The sequence below is a fragment of the Gavia stellata genome, chromosome 8 (assembly GCF_030936135.1).
Source record: "Gavia stellata isolate bGavSte3 chromosome 8, bGavSte3.hap2, whole genome shotgun sequence".
NCBI lineage: Eukaryota > Metazoa > Chordata > Aves > Gaviiformes > Gaviidae > Gavia > Gavia stellata.
Window position 1 is genome coordinate 31082773 of NC_082601.1, and position 22889 is coordinate 31105661.

Sequence of the window (22889 nt, forward strand, 5' to 3'; positions counted from 1 at the left end):
GATTTTGCTCGCCCGCAGCCCGAGGGACGAGGACCCCCGCCCGCGACAGCAGCCGGCCCCGCACCGCCGGGCCGGGATCGCTCCACTGACGGAGCCGCCGGTGGAAGAGGGAGGCCGGGCCTCCCTGCCGCTGGGGGAGCCGTAGCCTCGGCCTGTCGTAGCCCCGCAGCCCCGGCTCCTCCCCGCGGCGCCCGGGAGACTGCCGGCGGGCGCGGCATGGCGGCACGGCGGGCGGGCCCTGGCGGGGTGAGGCCGTGGCGGTGCCGGCCGGGGCGGGCAGGGGGCAGCTCTGCCTGCTGCGGGGTCCCCTCTGGAGGGGACCGGGTGGGGAGCGGGTGGCAGGGCGGCAAAGTGCCGGTGGCCGCGGCAGCGCCGGTCCCGCGGGGCTGCAGCCCGGTGAGCACCGCTGGCGGCGGGAGCTTAGTCTGCCCTGGGCGCTGTTGCTGAAGAGTTGTCAGCGGCAGCAATTGCTGCCGGGGAGACGGACCTGAAGCACGACGCGGGAGCGGGGCGCCCTGGCAGCGCGGCTCCAACATCCGCGCTCTGGCGGGGGGGCGGCGCTGCCCGCCCTGCTGCTGCTGCTGCCCGCGGGCGGTGGAATGTAGGCAGCCGCAGGGTCCCATGTTTCTGCTCATCCTTTGCTGGGGGCGCAAACAAGTATTTCCTCATTGTTTTCATATTTTCATCCATATCTGTCTCTCAAAAAATATTTACTCAAAACTTTAAATCTGTAAAGTGTTTTTAAACCCTCGAGTTTGTGCGTAACTGCCGCCTCCGTACCACCTCCGAGGTCTGGTGGTGGCAGCTTAGCTCGCTGCACGCGGGGAGTAATTGCATCTGCTTGGTGCTCTTTCATACGAACCGCTCTTAGGAGCGAAGGCGTTTTCCGCTCTGCATCCCTGAATTGGACACCCAGGGGCTTGGGTAGTTTGGGTCCGTCCCCCCCCCGCGTGAGAGCTCCTAGGCGTGTTCCTGCGTGCCGTGGCTTGGCTCACGTGCGCAAACACAGGGTTCTACTGAGGCAGCGGCTGCCTGCTCGGTGGGAGTGTCTTGGGTTCAGGGGCACTATGGCTACCTTAGCACTCAGCAGCTCTTCTGTCAGAAACGAAATGTCCCTTGAAGCCTTTGCCCAAACTCACTCTTTCTATGGAATTTGGAGTGAGTTCCTTCAGACTCTGAGAAACTGAAAACTAATAGAGTAAAGCTCCTATTTGTATGGCAGAGTTGGGGACTTTCATACAGGTGGGACAGATGAGTATTGGCCGCTGCCTGCTTGTATGTGATTTCCTTTGTTGCAAGGACTAAATGATACAGAAATTAATTAGCTTTTCAGTTGTTTCGCAAGGGTACTACAGAACACAGACATACTACTGCGTAGGCAATGAATGCTGTGTAAAAGCTATTTTTTTTTTAGGGTGTTTTTTTTTAGATTTTAGTTTTTTAAAATATCAACTATCCTAAACATTTAATGATTACTGCCACAGGAATGTAGGAAACAATAAATGTAATGAGCTCTGACCTTTATCAATATTTTTTTCTCCCTTGCGGTGCACCTGTATGGTGTGACCAGTCCTGACCAGTTTGCTGGATGCTGCTTAGGGTGTGCTGTTCTCTACCTATGTAAATGGCACTTGCTGTCAGTCTTCAGCATGGCTAAAATCCAGGTGGGAGATCCTAATCCTGCAAACCCTTCCTTGCGCGAAGTGTCTCATTTGTTTTGGGTAACCCAAACTAAAACTTGCTCAATGGAGCCTACACCAGCATATGGAGTTACAGGTTTTTCAGTGCAAGTAACGTTTGCTGCCACAGAACAAACTGCTGTTGTTTCAAACGGGAGTGGTACTAGGCCCTAACCCAGGGGCAGGAAGGTTCACGTCCAGCTAATCCTGGCTGCTAGAAGCTTATTTTTAGTTCAGAATTAGCCGAGGTTCAGCATGAGCAGCGTGAGGGAGTGAACGGTTCACAGTGCCTCTTTCAGGGAACGGCTTCAAATGATATGGGAAAGAAACAAGTGGTAAGTTTGTGGATCCTTGAGTCTTGCCAGTTTTGCAGCCTTTTTTATTATTTTTGATACCAACTGAATTTTTGGAGAGTGGGAAATACTTATTCCTGTATACTCTTTCAATATAATTGTATAATACAAAACCTGAAAGTAAACTGCCTTCCTTTTTCTAGATGAGAGAAAGTGCAAGAGCTCAGTTTCAGAATGTTAACAGGAGATATATATTTTTAGATTTTAGTTGTGTTTGACCTGCTGGTAAATATTTTCAAAATTACATTAAAATTAATGTTTTATCATTTTTTAAGTATTTTTCATAAATAAGCCTATTTCCTTTTTGCTGCTTTTACTTAATACTGTTCTGAATTTACAACTTCATTAATAGTAAATACTTAGCTCACGCTATATGCTATGCAAGTATATTGAACACATAAACTATTGCAGTGTTTTTGTATGTAAGTAGAATGACTGATAAGTTTTCCAAGGAAACCAGTATCTTATATGAAAAGTGAAAATTATTCAAGTGAAGTTGAAGTGCAAGCGGCACCCCCCGCCTCCAGCTGTTAGATACATGTCCCTAAAGCAGTGCCCATCAGAACTCTAGAGAAAGCATATTATTTCTGTGTCGTGCTGAGCGCTTTTAGGTAACATCTCCATCAGGAGTCTCTTGTTATTTAAGAGGTATATGAAGCAAAACATACTTAGCGTGTTCTGACCATATCTGGAAGTAGCTGTTTTCTGTGAAGTGGTTTAACAGGCAGTCAGGAGAGAGGTGGTTTCAGACTTACAGAAGCTGACTTTTGTCCTTGTCCTGTCTTTCAGTGCCCGCCTCGTGCCCTCCCTCCAGTGCCAAGGTAAGATGAGTTCATTCCATGGAATTGATCATGGTTCTGTACTGCAGTATTCTTAAAAACAATGAAATAAAGAGAAATAAGTTTAATAAACATCTGAGTAGTCATAACAGCTTTAAAAATACTTGCTTTTCTTGCCAATTTGTTGTCCCAGAACCCCTTACAAGGAATTCAAAGCATTTTAAAGTTTTACATAGGCCAAGAAATTTTACTACATCACCTCAGTTTTAATACTCTGAGAGATAAACCCTTTGAAAAGTTACAGTCAAATAGCTACTTTGGTTTTATTAACATCTACTTTGGTTTTATGGATGTCCCTCTTTTCAGTCTCTTCTTCCTTCTTTGTTTTGTTACCTATTCTTTAGTGTACCTGAATTGCAGATCCTTCAGAACAAGAATTTCTGCAATTAGACTGGGTATTCTTGAATAGGGATATAGGCGTACACCAGTTTGACATAATATAGGGTGAAATTTGGGGGTTTTTTTTTAGTGCCCTAGTGAGCAGTGTGGAAGGAAAGGCAATTACATAGTTTTTATGACATGGTACTTCAGAATTCTTTCAGAGTACCTAAAAGCAAATGTGACGTTCATGATTGATGACATAATGATAGTGTGGTTTTAGTAATGTATGCGCTCAGCTGTTTCATAACTTTTGTTGGTTTGTTACAAATCAGGCAGTAAGACAAGTTTTAATTAGCCAGGTGATTAAAGCTTTTAATCTGATCCACAGCTAGCCAATCAAAAAACTGTGCATAGTCACTAACAAAGTGTTGAGTCTTCGTACCGTTAGCGCCATTGTACACAACTGCTCATAAAGAGAACTAGGAGTGGGGGTAAGGAAATGAATCGCAAAAGCAGCAGTGTGAAATTCAGTGTCGTGATTTGTAACTGATTGAAAACTAACTTTCTTCTCATTTTTGTTTCTTTTACACTGCTTTTCAACTTTTCTCCTTAAATGCGAAGTGGAAACCAAGGTGAGTTATTCCTGCATTAAAGAGAATTATAAACATTAGTAGTTCCTTTTGGTGTCACTTCATCCTCTCTTTAAAGATAGGGCCTTACGCTTTTTCCTAAATGCAGGCTGATTATTTAAAGTGCATGGATACCTGTGCTGCTATTGCTAGAAGTATCTATTGTTTTTCTTTGTTCTCTTTACTGTTTGCTGTTTCCATATCCAATCAAGGTAACAGGAATGTTGTCACTGTGCTCTAAACAAGAAATTTATTCTTCAGACCATTATTCAGAGTATTTAAATTTGTCACTTAACACACATGCATGTGCGTATTTAGCCTCTGTTGCACTTAAGGCAGATATCCTGTCCTGTTTTCCTGCCATCTTCTGTACTCCTCCTCCTGTGTGAATTGCCATCTTATCTGTAAAAGGTGGAGGATGTCTTCGCTTCTAAAAAGGATTCCCTTTCTTAACTAGCAATAGAGTGGCTGTTAAAAAAGGGAAATGGTGGTTTCTCCATGCTGTGCACCTATACCTCTGGTTTATGTTCTGCAGATGAAATTCCACTCAGTCGTCCCAAAAAAAAGAAGGCCAAAGGAAAGACTCCATTAGGTAAGGTTCTGCCAAGACTGGAAACTCTGTCTGTAATCCTGGGTAAGATCTGTGCTGTAGCCAGGCTCCTGACAGATAGATGGTTTTCAGTCTTGTACTCTTATTTTTGGATAGTATTCTCAGCTAATTTATTACAATTTATTTTTGTACTGAACAACTGCAATCTTTTTCCCAAAGTGGTGTCATTTTAGAACAAGTCTGTAATGCTAACTGAAGTAACTTGTTCCATCCTCTGCTTTTTCTCCCTAGATCCATTCCCGGTACTGCTAATATAGCATGTCTTGATACTGAACATCATTATGTTGATTGTGTTAAGTGCTTGAATTTTTGAATGGACTAAGATAAAAACATTTAACAAATTGGCTCAATTTCAGTCCTTGGCCTAAAATATGACTTAACGCCAGAGCTTTGTATTTTTACAAGAAGTGGATCTGCACTTTTTAAGCAAGATTACAAGTCTGATCTATTTTGATAAAGCAGAATGTGTTGATAGAGTCTGGTGAATTTCTGTAAACCAGTTGACTTGGGACTGTATGATGCTTTGATGAGTAAACCTCCTTTATTTGCTTAAAAGAGTGTATAGTTGAGGGCTCACTGAACGACCTTTAAATGCAACAAGTAAAGCTGTTGCTAGCAGGGTTTCCCAAGGATCAAGTTTTGTTTACAGTTGTTTTTAGTGAGCTGAATGATGGCACAAAGTACACCTTGGCTTTGGCTATTACTTTGCTGGTTAATTTTGCATTTTAGCACAGAATACCTTTCTAAAAGGTGGGAAAAACCTGTGCTTGAAGTGAAAACAAAGATAAATTCAGTTGTTATCATAAAAACTGCAGTAGTTGAAAGAGCTATAAAAAGGCAGATGTGATGTAAAATGGAGCAGTAGTTTTGTCTTTGTACTTCTAATCATGCAAATTGGTGCTACTGCTGCTAGAATATTTGATTAATTCATGTTACCTTTTCATGGAAATGCAGTTACTCCAAAGTGTAGTAATTCATCTCTCAGACTGGAGTAAACATCCTTCAGTGTTGTTTTATTCTGCTCCTCCTTTATTCTTGTGGTGTTTGTTTAGCGTTTAAATTTCCCTTTGATATTATCTGTGTTGCCTTAGCATGTATCTGTGTGAATCAGCTTGTAACAAACTGTTAATTTTTCTTGTCTCTTGCATTATAATCTTTGCATGTAGAAAGGTAGATTCCTTTCAGTCAGTCCTCTGTTGTATGCCCAAACGGGAATTGTGCTACTTCTTGGATAGTTAAATTTCATCCTGGGCATGAAACTGTCAGGGTTAAAGGAGGGTTGTTAATGATCAACTTGTATATTCTTACTTATCACATTTGTTTCCCAGCTCTTATATTTTCTAGCCAATACATTTTCATCTCAGCTGTAAGCTGGGCAAATGCAGACATTCTGCACAATGTAGCAAATGGCAGCTTTTTCTTGCCTGTTTCTCAGCAGCTCTGAATTAAGGTTGCTGAATCTTTTCATTTGGTTTTCAGATGGCATCGTCCAAGTAGCTGTTCGTCGGCAGTCTGAAAGCAGTGAGCCCCTAACTCCTGAACCTCATGATGTCCCTCCTCAAAGGAAACGCAAGAAGAAGAAAATACCTACTGGTATGTGAAATAATTGTAGATTGGAGAGAACACTGAATAAAATTTGGTAATGCAAAAGTTTGATTGGCCAACTTGTATTTTGGCTTAAAACATTTCAAATCATGTGCTTTTGTACTTAAAACAACTGAAGGTAATCTCTGAGTGAATGGTAGCTTAGATTTTGTTTCTGATTTCAGATTCCATGGGGTACAAACCCTCATGCAAAATAATGGCAGTACCATTTTGGAAGTGATAAAATAGATCCTTTGTATCATTCAAAGCTCAGAAAAGTATCACTCTTTTTGCCACTGTGTTTATATAATAACTATTTATGTAATTAAGTGAATGTATTTCCATTTTTACGAAAGCTGTGAAACTTTCATGTGGTTTATTTTAAATCTTCAGATTCTGAGACCTCTTTTACCCAGCAAAATGTTGCATCCTTATTTCAGAATGGAGATGGCATGGATGTCCCTGAAGCTGAAGAAACAGTGATCCGCAAACAGAGAAAAAGAACAAAGTGAGACAAAACTAGTATAGCTCATAATTTGGAATAACTGTGATAGTGAATGTGGCTGAGTAGCATTTTATATTGTCACATTACAAAGCTGTAAAATCTTGAAGCCCACGATACCATTCAGCCTGTGCAATAAATGGTATGTGTGCAGTTCTTCACAGGGTTAAGATCTAGCTTTCTTCACTTGTTTGTTTTATGCGTACCTGGATGCATTACAGTTCTGAATACATTTACATGAGCCTAGTATTTCAGTCACATGCATGAGAAAATTAGAATGTGTAACTGCTTTCTTTCACTCTTGCTTTTTCTTAATTTTATGAGAAACTGAACTGCTTTCTCATCCTTCTTATTTGCCTTTTCTCCAAGAACTATGCCTTTATATCATTTCAGTCGCCAAAAGCATCCACTTTCTTGGCCTTGTATATAGTTTGTGAATTTTTTTTCTAATTGTTAATCTCTTGATATGTATTTCTTCCCATCTTACTGTTTTGACACAAGAAGGAATTCAAATAGAGAGAAAACCCCCAAAGTCATGGATTAGCTTTATGGTTTTAGTTAACTAACTCCATGAGGACTTTAGTCCTTAAAATTGTAAATGGAGGTAATACTATACAGGTCAGTAGTCTGATCGGCTCTTAGCAGTCAAGCTAGACATGTTAAATGTTCACAGGAGCATTCAGCTTTTACATTTTACTTCTTTCTCTGCCCCATTGTGTGTTCTGCGCTGACAGGAAACCTCGGCCAGCTGAAACACACTGTTCCAATGAGCTGGAAGTGGAGGAGGAAGACATCATTGAAGATGAGCAAAGAAAGAGCCCAGATCAGCATCCTGTGTTTGCTGCTCCCACTGGAATTAGCCAGCCTGTTAGCAAAGTTTTTGTTGAAAAAAATCGTAAGTACATCTTGTGATTTAAGTAATTTAAGGATGTTCTTGCAACTAAAGGAAGCATTATTGTATTTAAAATCCGCATACTGCAGTATTGGGAAGAATTAAAGAAAAAGAAGTTTTCCAGCACAAAAATTATTTGGAAATAAATATACATTATAATTTTTCAACAGTGAACGTTAGTGTTGCCATGCTGGCATGTTTGGTTGAATTTTTGAATTCCATAGTGTGGGTGAAAAAGGCTGTTTGATAGTACCCAACTGAGCGTATTTGACCTAATACTGTCACAGTACCTTGAGAAGAAAGTATCGTTTACTATATTGCAAAAAATCTTTCAAGTGGAAGTTTTTGGGGTATGGTGGGGTTTTTTGTTTTGATTTTTTGGTACCATGGAACACTGAGTATGTGCTTTGCACATTCTTAAATCTATAGCCTGACCCACCAGGGTGCATCGCACTGACAGAGGTATGAATGTAGGCTGACAAAGGGCAGGAAGGGGGGAGAAAAAAATTGTCTGATGGAACTTTTGACACTTACAGCTTTTTAATACTAATAAGTATTAATGTAGAAATGATGATGGAAGATAACAGTACTCTCTAAAACTAATTTCCTCACCCTTACAGGGCGTTTTCAGGCAGCTGACCGTGCAGAATTGATTAAAACCACTGAAAATATCAATGTACTTATGGATGTGAAGTCTTCATGGACTACCAGAGATGTCGCCCTCTCAGTGCACCGAAGTTTCAGGTGAAAGATAAACGTTTTAATGTAAATAAGCAGAAATCAGGGTTGTGGTTTTTTCTTCTCCCTGAAAGTTAGCACCTTTTCTCTATCATTGTGATGTACCTTTATTTCTTTTGGATATTGCTTATAAATGGTGGTTCAGGATGCAACAGGTATAAAGCTTCTCAATCCTCTAGCTTTTGGTATTTGTTGTCAAGAATATCTATTTTTAGTCTAGACATCATATGTGAAATGCAACTCATAAAAAGAATAACTAAGGAAGTCATAATTGCAAAGATTCAGACAAAATCTGAATAGCAAGAGATTGATCTGATAATAAAAATACTAGAGACCTACAGTAAAAATGTGTTACAAAATGAGATTCACCCATCAGCTATAATATGACCAGAATGAAAATACCTGAATTCAGATAATTCTCAAAGAAAAGTCCTGGTTGGTGAAAAAGAAGGAGGAGTGAAATTGGACCGGGGCATAAGCTTGCTCACAATAGCAAAAAATTATTAATACGTGGTCATGTTGTGATACAGAATGGGAAGATGACAGCCATTTTCTTCTCTGGTGTATTTTGTCTGGAAACCTGTGCTTCCTTGTCAGCTTTTTCTTAGCAAGGAAGATAATTAAAAGACTGACTCGAGGACAAATTTAAGAGCATTGCTTAAGTGTGAGGGGCAGTGGTCTCAAAGCTACAGGCAAAATGTGAGAGTGTGGCGAGTGAAAGTATTTGATTTTGGTAGCAGTAATGAAGTGAGGTATTGATAGGATCAGGTAAAACATCTCGGTTTTCTTTGTTGAGTGCTCAGGTACTGGTGCAGTCTGTCAAGGGAGGAAGTGGAAATCCCATTGCTTAGAATTTTTAAAACTAGATCAGAAAAACCACTCAGAAACAATCTGTGAAAGGTTGGGATCCCATCATAGCAGCAGGGTTGAACAGATGGATTCGTAGGCCTTTTCTATGTGTAGTTCTTTGCTAATTCAAGGTGTTAAACTTGTCTAATGTTCTTTCCTCCATTCAGGGTGATCGGACTCTTCACCCATGGCTTCCTTGCTGGGTATGCTGTATGGAACATCATTGTTATCTACATTTTGGCAGGAAATCAACTTTCCATGGTTTCTAACCTGCTCCAGCAGTATAAGACACTAGCATACCCAGCTCAAAGTTTGTTCTACTTGTTGCTGTCTATCAGTACAGTCTCAGCCTTTGACAGGTAAATACGTTTGTATTTGAAAGGTGTACATAATTTGTATGCAATATGTTCCTTTCTCCTTCCCCTGGCACATTTTGATCTGCTGTTGATGATTTAATGTGATACACTTGAGAGTATGATTTTACACATGGCTGGCTATACAGATAAAGGGTGTACTTGTGCATTCAGACCTTTGTTACTCATTTCTGTCCACTGTCTGCAACCTTGCTTCAGTGTGCTGGTGCTGTTTGTGTGATCATGAGGTGAACCAGATGGGAGAGCTGACCTGGGTTTTTTGGAGGGGAGAGAGGCAGTGGAAAACAACTAAAGTTTCTATCAGGTTACTTTTCACGTCATTCCATTCCCCAGTCAAGTTTGCAACATGGTTGTGTAAACAGTTTTCCTGTCTTAGCTGGGGTTTCTGTATAACAGTTTAAGAGTGGGAATGAAGAGAAAGAGGAGCAAAAAAGACCATAAATAGTAGATCCATAGGTGTTTCTTTTAGTAACAGGTAGTTTCCATGGCAGCATGGTAAGCCAGGGGAGAAGTCTGTTCTATGGCAGAAATTATGACTTTTTTTTTCATCGAGTGGTGGCAGGGAGGAGGCCCGAGTTATTCTTAATTGCTCCTGTACTAGTGTAAGCTATGTGAGCAGTTATATTAGCATAACTCGTTTGGTAGTGTGGACACTGAAATGAATGGTAAGGATTAGAGAGGGGACAGATCTGTCCACATTCTTCCCATTCCAGAAAGGACTGCAGTGTGAAAGCTACAAACCTCATGGAACATCCTCCTTCATTTCACTCTTTCTTGGATTTGGCATAATGAGGATCATTGCTTGTGTGTGGAATACAGTTGTGTATTAAGGCACTGTAATGTGCAGAAAAAGGTATCTTGCAAAAAGTAAAACAATAGAATACTGTTAGAGGAACAATCTTACTGGGCTCTGATAATGACTCTTGTTTTTGTTATCAGGATTGATTTGGCAAAAGCATCAGTTGCACTGAGGGGCTTTCTTACCCTAGACCCAGCAGCAGTAGCCTCTTTCTGTAAGTATTCTAAAGCGGATAGGAAGTTGTCCAGAAAAGACAGTAAATGGAGAAATCCTACATACTGTTTTCAGTGAAATCTTCCTCCCTGGTTATTTTCTGCTTTAGAATAAGTGACTTGCTAAGTACTTGAAAATAACATTCAAAGGCTATGAACACTTTGCTACATATTTTTTAAAGCATTTTCAATAATAGTATTAGTGGGGCTATTAGTGAGATAGTTCTTTTCCCACTTCTGAATACAGAACACAGACCTAGCAAAAAAACAGAATCACAAGATGCCACCTCTGATGTAGCTGATCAGTTGCAAAAGGGCAGAAACCAGATTTTGATGGGTCAGGGGAATGTTGAAGAAGAGAGCGTGAGTTAAAGGAGACTTCATTGGAGGCAGTGGAGTGAAAGAAAAAGTAGTGATAATTACCATGTCATGATGAGACAGCATTTTGGGGGTTTATATCTGACACTACTGATTTCTTTTCTTCCAGTGTACTTTGCTGCTCTTATCTTATCCTTAAGCCAGCAGATGACATGTGACAGAATTAATCTCTATACACCACCTTCAGAAAATGGCAGCACCTGGTAGGAAACTTAAGAAATCACTTCTGTAAATTACAACATAGCCCACGTAGGAACCTTAGTCAAACTGGTGGATTGAAAAGGTTATATAGTATACCTAAGAAAGTATTAATGAAGGATTTCATTACTAAACCTGCCTTTGTCTGAGCTTGTCATGAATCTTTGATAATTTCACTGAAAAATGAGAATTCAAGGATGGGTTCGGTCATGTTGGTCATAAATCCATTATACCTCAAACGAGCCTGTTGGAATGATGCTGAAAATGTCATCTGGTAGAATCTCTTTTGCTGGAGAAATGGGACCCTACTGAGGTAACCCTTTCGTGTTCAAGAGCAGGACATTCTGTAGAGATTCAACACTGTTTATGAAGGAGGAGATGGTCTGATCTGTCCAAGCAATATGGTTTAATCTGTCCAAGAAATCATTGTCATGGCAAAGAAGTGGTATGACTGCCACAGGATGGAAGAGCTTAGCAGACACAGCTGGCCTTAAATATGAAGCATTGTTTCATGCTAGGAGATCCCATCCAAAACTGTTACTTTCTAAAGTAGATACTTAATGGACTTAAACTCTAGTAGCACAACTTTTTAAAATAGACCAGGAGAAGTAGAACAAAAGCATTTACATGAAAATTTGCTGGTTTGGGCAGTTAGATATTTTTCCCCCCCTTTTTTTTTTTTAGGGCTTCTGTAAATGTTTGTTGTTTATTAAAAAGCCTAGATCCTAGTAACAAAACCACATTGTGCTGCTGTTATGACAGTAAGAAAAGTGTCAGCTAACTTAAATCATAATGTTCTTGAAGCCCTGTCTCATCCACCCCACAGCACCTGTACACAAGTCCTTGCACTGGCTTCCAAACAGACTTCACCTGCCTTGCTGCCTCCTGAAGAAGTGCTTAAAAATAAGATTGACTGATGACATTGTGCAGTGTCTTTCACCACAGTAAAACTTGACTATGTGTTTTGATTCTTATTTTCTGTCTCTTGGCCAAGAAAAGGAATTTGCTGTTGAAATCTACAAGTGGCCATTCTCTATGAGATAACAGGGGTTCTTAGCTGAGTTGCTGTCTTTGGTAGTCGCTCTCTTTACCAGGCCTTTGCAATGCAAGACCATCAGGATGGTACAAGTAGTTCTGTTTTCACATCTGACTTAGCAAGCTTGTTTTTATGATACTCTGTTGAAATTATTATTGTAACCTGCATGTACCAGCGAACTCCTGACTGATTGGTTGATGTGATTTTCCCAGGACGGCAGGTACAGAGGAAGAAATTGTTCAGCCGTGGATTGTGGTGAATTTGGTAGTGTCTATTCTAGTCGGGGCAAGTTGGATCTTCTTGTCTTACCGACCAGAGCTAGACCACAGTGAAGGTAGGAAACATTAATAGGAAAAATGCTGTTTGTTCAGGCTTTTATTTGCTGTGCTCTGCATTCAGTGTTCAAGGGTAGTCCTGAGAAATTTTGTGGCTGAGTTAAAACAAGCATCTCCTAGCAGCTTTCCAAAACAAGTGCTTCTTAGGATTCTGGTGTCTGTGTTTGGTCTTGTAAAGAAAAAACAGTAATTTAAAAAGGAAAGAAAAGCCTTGTTTGGCCTGGCTGAAGCAACATGAATTTTCAAACATGAGACAGCGTGTGTCTTTTCTTCATTGAAGGGAAAAATAATTTTTCCTTTAACAGCATTTTGAATATTTGAAATGTATTCTATTTGTGTTTTAGAAAATTCTCTAATGTTATTAATGTTCCTTTTGGAAATACTGAATGCATTTCGAGTTCAGCATTATTTTCAACAGAACATTGCAGTAGTTTTGGGAACTCCCGAGCTCTGAAAAGTCAGATTTCAGAACAGGACTTTGAATGAGGACTGCTTGTGTTGGTCCAGGCTGGAGGAGGGGGCAAGCAAGTCGTCCCCTTGTCTTAGAAGCAGCTTTGCTAGAGACTAGGCCTTCTTCCTTTTGTTGTTCCAACTGGGATCTAAAAGGTGTATCATAACTCAACTTTCCTATCAAGTGCATGCAGCCTGTGACTTGAAGGTATGCTATACATAAAAATCGTAAGTTTCAACTTACAAGTCAACAGGTGTCCAAAGAACATCATGAGTCGAAGCACAGATTTGTGTTTGGGAGGCTGAAGATGATTCAACATGCTTCTCCAGATTACTTTAGAATTTTAATGTACGGATTTCTGTATTTCAGCTGGCCCCGGTTACTCTGCTTATTTCTAATAACTCAGTGAGTTAAAAAAACCCAACTAAGTGGCAGCCTTTACAGTCTTTGAAAGTAAAATTTATAATAGATACTTAAATTGCATTTAAAAGCAATTTTTTAAATAATAAAGACTTACTCAAGGAAGCCAGTAGCAGGATTTAACTCAAGTTTTGATGAGCTTTTGTGATACTTACATGTGCCTACTAAGATTAGAAAACCTGCTTCAGAAATTTCTAGAGAGAAATTCTGTTAGGACTTAGCCCAAATAGTAGAGAAAGTTTAGTGTACTAAGGATGAGGTAGCAAAACCATGTGAGTCTCAAACTTCAATGGATAAACCACATTGTTGCACGTACAGATTGTGTAACTTCACTATGTTGACAAGTTGTTGGCAAACATAGCCTGGTCTATATGCTGAATGTGCTGTTAGCAAGATTTAAAAGTACACCTATGCTGAGGGTGCAGTATAGATACATAAGCTTCACAACTGCTACCTCATCAGCTGCTTAGCATGCCTAGCTGCATTTCTCTGCAAGGAGCTCTTTAATGCTGACCTTAGGCTGTCTCCCATGCCTCAGCTGTCATGGTGACAGCTAGCTGTGAGCATTATCATTCATGATTCTTTCTATCCCAGATTCTAGTGTTGCTAACTTACGCTGTGATACATAGAGCGGATATATCCATAAATGAACGCATCTCTAAACAGAAATCTTCCTTCTTGAGTCTGACACTCTCAAAACTTTAACAGTCCCTCAATCTACTTTCACATTTCTGTTTCAGTGTCCAGGTTGAATGCACGATGATACTGTATATGATAAGCTGCTAACATCATCGCTAATTCTGGTAATTTGGGGGGGCAACAATAGTTTTCTCAAGACAGTGGTGGCCCTTGACATTGCTAAGTTGTTGATATTATGATGGGAAGAAAAGCAGGAGGCTTGGGCAAATGCCAGAGCACTTTCCAGGAATAATGAAATTGTATTCAGGTGAAACTTTTAAAAGAAAACATAATTCTTTCCTTTCTCTTATAGAACTGATGTTTCATGCTGAAATCGAGGAATTTCCCCAGGGAGATATCATACCCAGAATCCAGCCATAGTATGGAACAAGCATCTGCAAATACTGTAGCTGTGACTGATGGCTCAACATGTTGTGTATTATAGCCATGTATTATAACTTTCTTAAAGAAAAGAATTATTTTTATATTTTATATATTTGATTTTGCTCTTTTTATGTATGTTACAATTTCCAAATGTGACTGAAAACTTTTATACTTTTGCTTTTTATTTTACAAAGTAGATTATCTCTAGTGCATAAAGTCAAGGTGGTTTTGTAAACATTGCTACCTATATAGCCAAAGAAACTAGATGGATGCAGAAGATCAGGTATTCAGTGCTTTTTTTGACTGCTGTACAACCACCTACTTTTGTTACTAATGCTGATAGCAGTTGGCTTACCTGATTTGGCTAAATACTCTCTAGAGATTAAAATTAATCTTACGAAGAAAGTAGTCTAAGGAAGATTATAACAAACAGAGTTAGGAAACATAAACATTAGAAAGTTAGCAAGCATAAAATAATCTTGGTTTAGTTGTCATAAAAAGTATTTGCTAGAATAAGGAATTGGATTTTCAGGGATTTTGTTTGATAATTCCTTAAAAGAGGACACTATTTTTCTTCATTTAGTTCTCTTGACAAAGATCTTGGTGATAGCAAGTTCTTTCAAGTTGATGTAGACACAAGAAACAGAAGTTTTAATGTGCAGCAGTTTGGTCAGCTAATGAATACCTAAACACATCTTTTAATCAACCAGGGTGTTTTTGGGTTGCCAAGAGGACATATGTACATCCTATAATTTCTTGACAGTCAGGACGCCCAGCTAACACAAAGCCATTCACAGGAATAGTGTTCCGATTTCTCCTTATCTTGTATTGCAAAAGCAATACTGTTATTCAGTGCTTTTTCTAAAGAAACTTGGATTTCACAGATGTTAAAAATGTTCCTACTTCTACACATTTTGATGAAGAATGATTTCCCCCAAAAGGATGTTTGTTGTTTTGTGGTAGGATGGAATGGGAAACTTCTTCCTAAAATTACAAGAAAATGCTTACTAAAGCAAAACAAAAACCCTATAGCAACCCACCTTCTACGTAGTGAGGTAGTAATAACAGTGCCAGTTGGTGGTTTTTGATGATGAAAGCCAACGTTCTTTTTCTTTTATGATGAAGTGGCAAAATGAAAGCATTGCAGATGTGAATAAATACAGATGTCTTGCAGAATGAAACAGTGTCCTTAGCAGACATAGACAAGAGCTAGTTTGAAATCCATTTCTCAAGAAAGTAACACCTAAAGCCCCAAAACTATTTGTATGTGTTATTTAATATGTATTGATTTTGCATTGTTTTATTTAATGTGTGTTTTTAAGTGTCGTCGTAAAAGTTGTGCAGTTGTCAAAGTTCCCTGGAGAATTACTCTACTTTCTAGTAGTGAATGTAAGACTTGAAGGGGGATGTTGTTACCCGAGTTTCTTTAAAACAAGGATGGGAACATGAATAAGTAGGGCTGCTGCTGCCCTGTTGAGGACTTGAGTTCTGTTATGCTCATCCAGCAAATTTAAGTAATTAAAAAATTCAGTGTTCAGGAGCTGTTAACCTTTTTTGTAAATTGTTATGGTTCTTGTGTATGTTTTTTTGCAAATTGTGGATCTAAATTATGGCTGGCACTCCATTGTACATTAAAATGGAGAGATTCAGGGTGCTGCTCCCCTTCAGTGTTAAACTGGAGGTTCTTGTCATAATTTGGCTGTAGGAGATGGGGGATGAGGCACCACGTAGTGTTCCCATGCAAGCTGCTACCACATTTTTTCCAGATATGGTGTTTGGTTTATAGAATTGTTGAGCTCCTGAAGATGAGATTAATAATGGCTTCTCTTTGCTGTTTCACATTTCTGTCATCTTGGCATGGCAAGAAGTATAATTTTGCCCGTCAAGTGTGGAGCTAAGGCACAACAGTGCTAAGGCATCAAATCAGTACAGGAAAAACTTGGAATAACATCATTGCTTGATTGCCGATACTATTACTAGGAATTGGCCTTCCAAGTATCCCTTGGACAAAGTGATGCTAGCCAAGAGCCAGATCCGTTCTTGTTGTGAAATATGGCAGTTTGTTTAGATAGTTGAGCAGGGATTAAGTTAATGAACTTAATGGGATCGATCAATATTTCAAACCAGGCTTGCCTTTCCAGTTTGTATTTTTGAGAGGGTCTGAGTATATGTATACTTGTATTAATGAGGTTTGCCATTTAAAAATCACACTTAAACAATTTGTTGGCTAATTATCTATTTTACAAAGTACTTTTCATTCCATTAAGCCTCACAATGGAATGAGTTTAACTCAGCTTTTTCGTTTAGTTACTTGGGAAGTTTTAGAATGAGTTTACAAAATAGATTTTTAATTACGGAACATGCAATATCTGTAGAAGCCTTAACTGAAATGCTTTTGTGTGTTTCCATACCATTGTCTTTAATGCAGTATTTTTGTGTTAATGAAAAAATTACAAAGACATTAGTGCCAATTTCTTGGGTTTGCATATATGAAACAAGCAACTGCTCTAAACTAGTTAGAAATGATTGTACTACTTTGTCCTGTTTCCAAATGATTAGTCTGTTCATTATGTATAATATACTAGCTCTGAACAGGTGACTATGGGAAAACATTTTTCCTTTATTGTGATAGTGTTGTAAATAATGGCTTTACTTTGTCAGATTCCTGCTGCTGTACTGGTCTTTAGCGCAATCAGAAATGGTACTGTAAACTCGTGAAAGCTAGCAAGTAAAGTGTATTTAATCAGTTAATGGGGTTTGTTTAGCCTAAAAAGAAGATGAGTAAGTGGGGAATCCGATTGCTGCCTTTTAACTACTTAATGGGTGGTTACAAAGAAGAGGAGAGCCAGACTCTTCTCAAGCTGCACAGTGAAAGGATGAGCAGAAACTGTCGCAGGCAGCATCAGGAAAATTCCCATTAGCTGCCACAGGAGTTTCAGCAGAATTTGGGATGTGGGGGCCCAGAGGGTTTGTGGGAGCTCCATCCCTGGAACTGCTCCAGACTTGGGTGGACAGTCCCGTGCATCCTGAGGAAGGGTTGGACCAGATGGGCCTCCGGAGTCCATCCTTAGCTAAATTGTTCTTTGCTTCTTAAAAGGCAGTCATTTAATACCTGGTTAAATTCCAGTTGTTTGTTCTTTTAAATGTTACTCTCTCAACTCAGCTTTCTCAATGTGAAGCCAGCTGGCATTAATTTGAAAAGTAAGTGTCTTTCAAAGTTTTTTTGGTTTTGCTGAGGTAAACTTAAGGAGGGTTATGGTCGGGTCACAATTAATCACTTGCATATTTGCAGTAGAATTAATTTAATTGACTGAAGGCTTTGGAAGAATAGAGTAAATAATTAGGTACGCATTTATTGCTAAGCCTTACCTTTCTCTTCTTCCTCATACTGGTGTGGAGGATACTATTGTATTCCTCAGTGCAGCTGTGCTTGAAATTGGTCTGTAAGTCCACAGACACTTAGAGAAAGTCGCTTTTTTTCCTGGGTGTTATTAACGTTCTGTGCCCCCTCCCGGGGCTGCTCGTGCTCCTCACGGAGGGCAGGGAGGAGAGCTCTCAGCTGGGCGAGGCCCGTTGCCCTGCCGCAGGAAACCCGCCGGCTGCTGCTTCTCGGACAGGTGCTTTTGGGGATGTTTTTTTCCCTGATCCCTGCCCTGTCGGGAACAAGTTGTGTGTCGTCGTCCCCTCCCCGGTCCACTTATCTACCGATGAAGCCTGACCCTCCCGTTCCCGCGCTCCACCTCAGCCCTCAGCCGTTGCCTGCCGCGCCGGCAGGAGGAGCCCCGCGCGCGGGGCGCGTAACGGCCGTTGGGCGGTGGCGGGGCCGCCATGTCAGGCTCGGCCGGAAGGAGGAGGCGGCGGCGCGGCCCTCGGCTCCCGGTGCTCGCCGCATCTTCCCTCCTGCGCGCCGGGGAGGCGTCGCCGCGGTCCCTCGACCTCAAGCAGGAGGGAGCCGAGCAGAAGGCGGCACGCTGGCCTTCGAGGTGCGGGCGGCGCCGCAGGAGAGAAGGAGCCGGGCGATGGGCGGGCTGGGCCTGTCAGCCCCCACGGCCACGGCGGGCTTGGGGAAGGGAGCCGCTTTATCCTGCACCGCTGTGCCTGGGCACGGTCTTTCCTCTTCCTGGGTGTCACTGCAGGCTGGTGTGCCTGTGGAAGGGAAACAAGGAGGGAAGCCTGCCTGCTTAATAGACTAGTTTCCATCCCTGCATCATCTGGGCATGAAAAACATCTTTCTTCACCGGGAACAGAGCTGGATTCCTCTGCCTCTTCCATCCCCCTTTATTTGGTAGTGGCTGCCAATGTATGTCTGCAGTAGCTGCAATCAAAACAGGAAACCCAGTCAAAAAGAAAAAATACCCATATGTTTCTACACATGAACAAAACTATTGGCTTGAATTTTGTATTTTAAATTTATGTAATCTTTTCTTCAAACTTGAAAAATTATTTGGAGTCCTCCCTATCTAAGGCAGTTTCCTGTACTGATTTCCTGTACTATATTCAACAAAATGGAGGAGAGTATGGCTTTTCAGATTGATACAGGCAGGCCTCAGAGAATGACAGAGACAAGAAAAAAAAAGCAGTATCTTCTTGTGGATAAATTTCCACACCCACTGAGTGATGTAGTAGTTAACCTACACAATGAAAAACAGTTTAATGTACTTTCGGGGAAAAAAAACCCAAACAAACAAAAAACCCCAAATCAAAATCCACAAAAAAACCCCCAAACAACCAAAAAACGCTTTTGAAAAAAGAAAGGGCGAAAAAGAAATAGCACAGTCAATAAAAGATTTTGAAATTGTTAAAAGTCTCATGATAAAAGAGCAAGAAGAAATACCTGAAATAGTAAATTCTTCTTCCATTTTAAATGCTTGTGATGCTGTTATTCAAGCAGAATACCCTTGTAGGCCATGGCTCTCCTTTTCCAGCAAATTGCCCAAAAGGTGTTTTTTTACAAGCCGAGCGTGAGTAAAAAGAAAAGTCGTCAAGAAACCCTGACTGGAAGTCACAAGACAAGTGATGTAGTAAGGCTTCTGAGAAATGTGCCCAGCCATGCCACCAACATCTGTGTCAAATAATAACAAGTACACAATTTAAGAAGGAAAAACAAACTAGTTTGAGGAAATCTAGTGATGTTGTAAAGAAAAAAACATGGAAAGTATGCTGAACCAGCTCTTTCAACGTTACATGCTGTGGGGTCCAAGGATTCAAAATCATCTGTGTTCTCCCATAGTAAGGAAAACTTGAAGCAGAAAGCGGAGCAGGCAACAGAGCACAACAGCAAGCCAAATAAATCATTCAACAAGTCTGTGATGGCTCCATCAGCTGGTACAGAACAACAGCTACCTCAAACTATGAAAGCATTTAAAAAAAACTCATCTACAAGTAGCTTTCCAGATTTCGCATGGGCAAAAGGAAATCTGCCTGTAATAATATTTTTCTTTTGATTGACCACATCAAATGTATGAGAACAAGAAAGATAATTGGTATCAGAATGTAGAATAAACAAACTTTTTAAATAAACTGTAGTAGAGAAACTCAGCATTGATACTCTTGACCCATATGTCATGTAGAGTAAATTTTGACAAAACAGAGGAAAACCTATGCATCCTGCCAGCAATCCCTCTGTTCCTTGATTTCTGCTTACAGTATTATTATGTGTATCAGGAAGTTCCACTAGCAAAGATGAAATTGTCTGAAAACATGCCTAAGGTTTATGGACTACACCATGTCACTTGAATTGTAAGTGCTTCTTTCATTTTTTTGTTTCATGACTGTTACTGCTGCTTAGATGTTGCTGCTAACCATATCTTGCAATTTTTTCTTGACTGAAATATTGCTTCCATATGGCTGGTGCAATTAGCATTTTTTCCCCCCTCCTCATTGTAAACATCATAGATTACACTTTTGAAGGGATGAGATACCAGTTTTCTTCAGGACAAATTGTTTAGCTGATGCTCCTGTAGATTTTCGCTATAATTTTCATCCCATATGACAGTGTTTGCTTTCTGCTCTAAACTATCATCTTAGAATTGTTCGTCTTCCCTTTACATTACAGAGGTAGGTTGAATTAAACAGATAAAAGAGTTGCTAAAGTCATGGGCAGTGGTGACTGAGATCCTTGAACAAAATGTGCTAACTTATTCCTCTTCTTGTGGGGGTGTAGCTGTTACAAACATTCTAACAGCTTCACAGAAATCCTGTAAAATCTGTTAATAATGTATTGTTTCCTATCCTTACTGTATGTTAGTACATTACATTTTATTACTACTAATAATAATAGAATAAACCTGATTAGTAAGTTATGAGCTATATCAAGAAGGGGACAGATAGAGGGCAAGAGGTTTTGAAGTATTTTAGAGCCAGTAGGTTTGGGCATGCATATATTATCACTGGATGTGAAGTCTGAATATTCTTTTTTATTGATAAAATCAAGAAAAAATGTAATCTCTTTGATGTTGGCTGCCATAAAAAATTTTCAAGGATCAAATTAGCTTAACATACCTTCAGCATTATGTAAGCAGAGAAGATGATACAAACATGGATGTATATCGGAATCTTGCAAAAGCGACAGAGACTGCTCTACATGATTTAGGAGGAGCTCCAGGAGAATGTGAGTCAGCCACTATATTCTGCAAGACCCTACACTAGTTCCCCATATTTGTAGGTCAGCTAAAGAGACTTCTAGAGCACAGTCTGTAAATGTTTACATTGCATCACTGGATTCCTCTGTTAGTAAAGTTACAGCTTGAAGTTTGAGAATCAAAACATTAAAGCAGAGTGAATGGAAATCAATCCTAAGAAAAGGGTGAATTCTGTGAAATTCTCCAACTTTTATTACTGGAAATTGTGACACCCCAAAATGACAAGTGAATCCAGAATGCCCTTCCAAAGAAAAGTGAGAGGGCAAGGAAGAATCTTATATGGACTCTCACTTGGGAAGATAACGTTCCCAGGTTGTGATGAAAAAAAATATAATGAAGTAGTAGTAATAATAATGTTCTTGCAATACCTTTATTGCATCTTTCACTTTAAGTAATTTGTTAACCAAAGTTAAATGTGTTTTCACATTGCAGTGGGCCTTTGGATTTGGCAACAGGTGTTATACAGGTTTTCTGGCTTTGGTCATTTACAAAATAAGGTGTTGCACATAGTGCAATCTTAATCAGAATTGTAACTAAGGGATGTGATAAGCTAGTGGATTAGGCAAAGAGACCGGACCATTGAAAGAAAAAAACACCTTGATGGAAAAATGTGTTTCTGCTAGCAGAATAACAAGAATCTCTTGTATTTCAGAAATGTGAAAGTGTGGGAAAGGCAAAAATCTGTAGTATTTAAAAAAATGGAAATATTCTTTTATATTCTTTCCTAGGAATTTTTGGTGCACTATTCCTTTATTTACTATTTTATTACTAGTGTGTCAATTTGTTTTGCCATAACCTAAACTTTGAAAGCCCTGTTAAGACTGTTAGGCAAGATTCAGCCTGTATTAGTGGTCTCTTCTGTTGCAGGTGTATTTCATGATAGGACAAATAAAGAATCCGTTAGTCTGGATTTGTGCCATGCCATGCCACCAACATCTGGGTCAAATATTAACAAGTACACAATTTAGGAAGGAAAAACAAACTAGTTTGAGGAAATAAAAATAAAAAAACACCATTAAAAATAAAACCACTACTCAGTTGCAGCGAATTTCTTAAGGGCTTTTTTGGGTGTTTTTTCAGGAACTTCATGGGACATTCGGGTAAGTAACATACATTTATGTAACTAATTTATGGAGTAGAATCAGTTGTTTTCATTTGGGAGTGATGGAGGTTTCCACAGGAATCTGTTTAAACCTAATATTCTTTCCTTCATCCTATCTCAAGTTTCTGGATAGGTTTAATTATGTTAAATACCAAATGTTATTCTGCTAGCTGGTTATTAGTAGACCACCTCAATTTTTCAGTGCTTTCTTTTTTAAATCCTTAAGCCTTTACTGGTCTGTTGTATCAAATAGCTTTATTTCATAGTATGGTTCGTACTCAGTCTTTTGAGGTCTGTCTCAGTGGATGTGTTGTGTAGTATCTCTGAATTTTAATAGTTTTTCCTCATTCATACAGGATAGGGATGACCATCATCAAGACAGGTCATTACAGCTAGCTTAGTTGTTTTAGAGGTTTATTAGACAACCTAATATACTTTAGCAAAGCTACTTACTAGCATTAAAGACAGGGTATGTAAGTCACCTACTTAGGTATCTGCCTCATTTCAGAGACATTCAGAAAAATGGTTTTCAAGTGCTGTCCCATGATTTCACCCATCCTCTAGGCTAAAAACTGCTTTCGTAGCACTTAAGGAGAAGGAGGGGCTGGGGAAAAGAGCAAGGCAAGGTAAAACTCGGTAATATTTCTAATAGTTACTTTTGTTCCTTAATAGCATCAAGTGGAAGAAATTGTTCTCTCTTCAATGGATACTTACTGCATTGAGAGTCTTTAAAAAGTGAGTAGTTCATATAGGAGATCAAGTTGATTCTGAGTAAATCACACTTTTTCCTGCATTGATCCATTCAGTCATTCACACACTGCTGTAGTATCTGACCAAGACAGTAAGAAACTCAACAGCATGGAGCATATATTCAGGATAATGTTA

At 39.8% G+C, this 22889-nt stretch overlaps 1 protein-coding gene across 2 annotated transcripts; it reads left to right on the plus strand.

Moving 5' to 3' along the window:
* The first annotated feature begins 216 nt into the window (after positions 1-216).
* Positions 217-16972, plus strand: TMEM237 (transmembrane protein 237). 2 transcript variants are annotated; one of them, XM_059820135.1, is made up of 13 exons: positions 217-246; positions 2822-2853; positions 3814-3824; positions 4357-4413; positions 5911-6024; positions 6409-6523; positions 7252-7412; positions 8030-8153; positions 9164-9355; positions 10310-10383; positions 10869-10962; positions 12206-12327; positions 14191-16972. In XM_059820135.1, the coding sequence occupies exons 1-13, from the start codon at positions 217-219 to the stop codon at positions 14256-14258; spliced, it is 1194 nt and encodes a 397-aa protein (XP_059676118.1). In that variant the 3' UTR covers positions 14259-16972. The 2 variants fall into 2 exon arrangements, with proteins under 2 accessions (XP_059676118.1, XP_009807291.1); XM_009808989.2 differs by lacking the exon at positions 217-246 and adding an exon at positions 1576-2014.
* The last annotated feature ends 5917 nt before the right edge of the window (positions 16973-22889 follow it).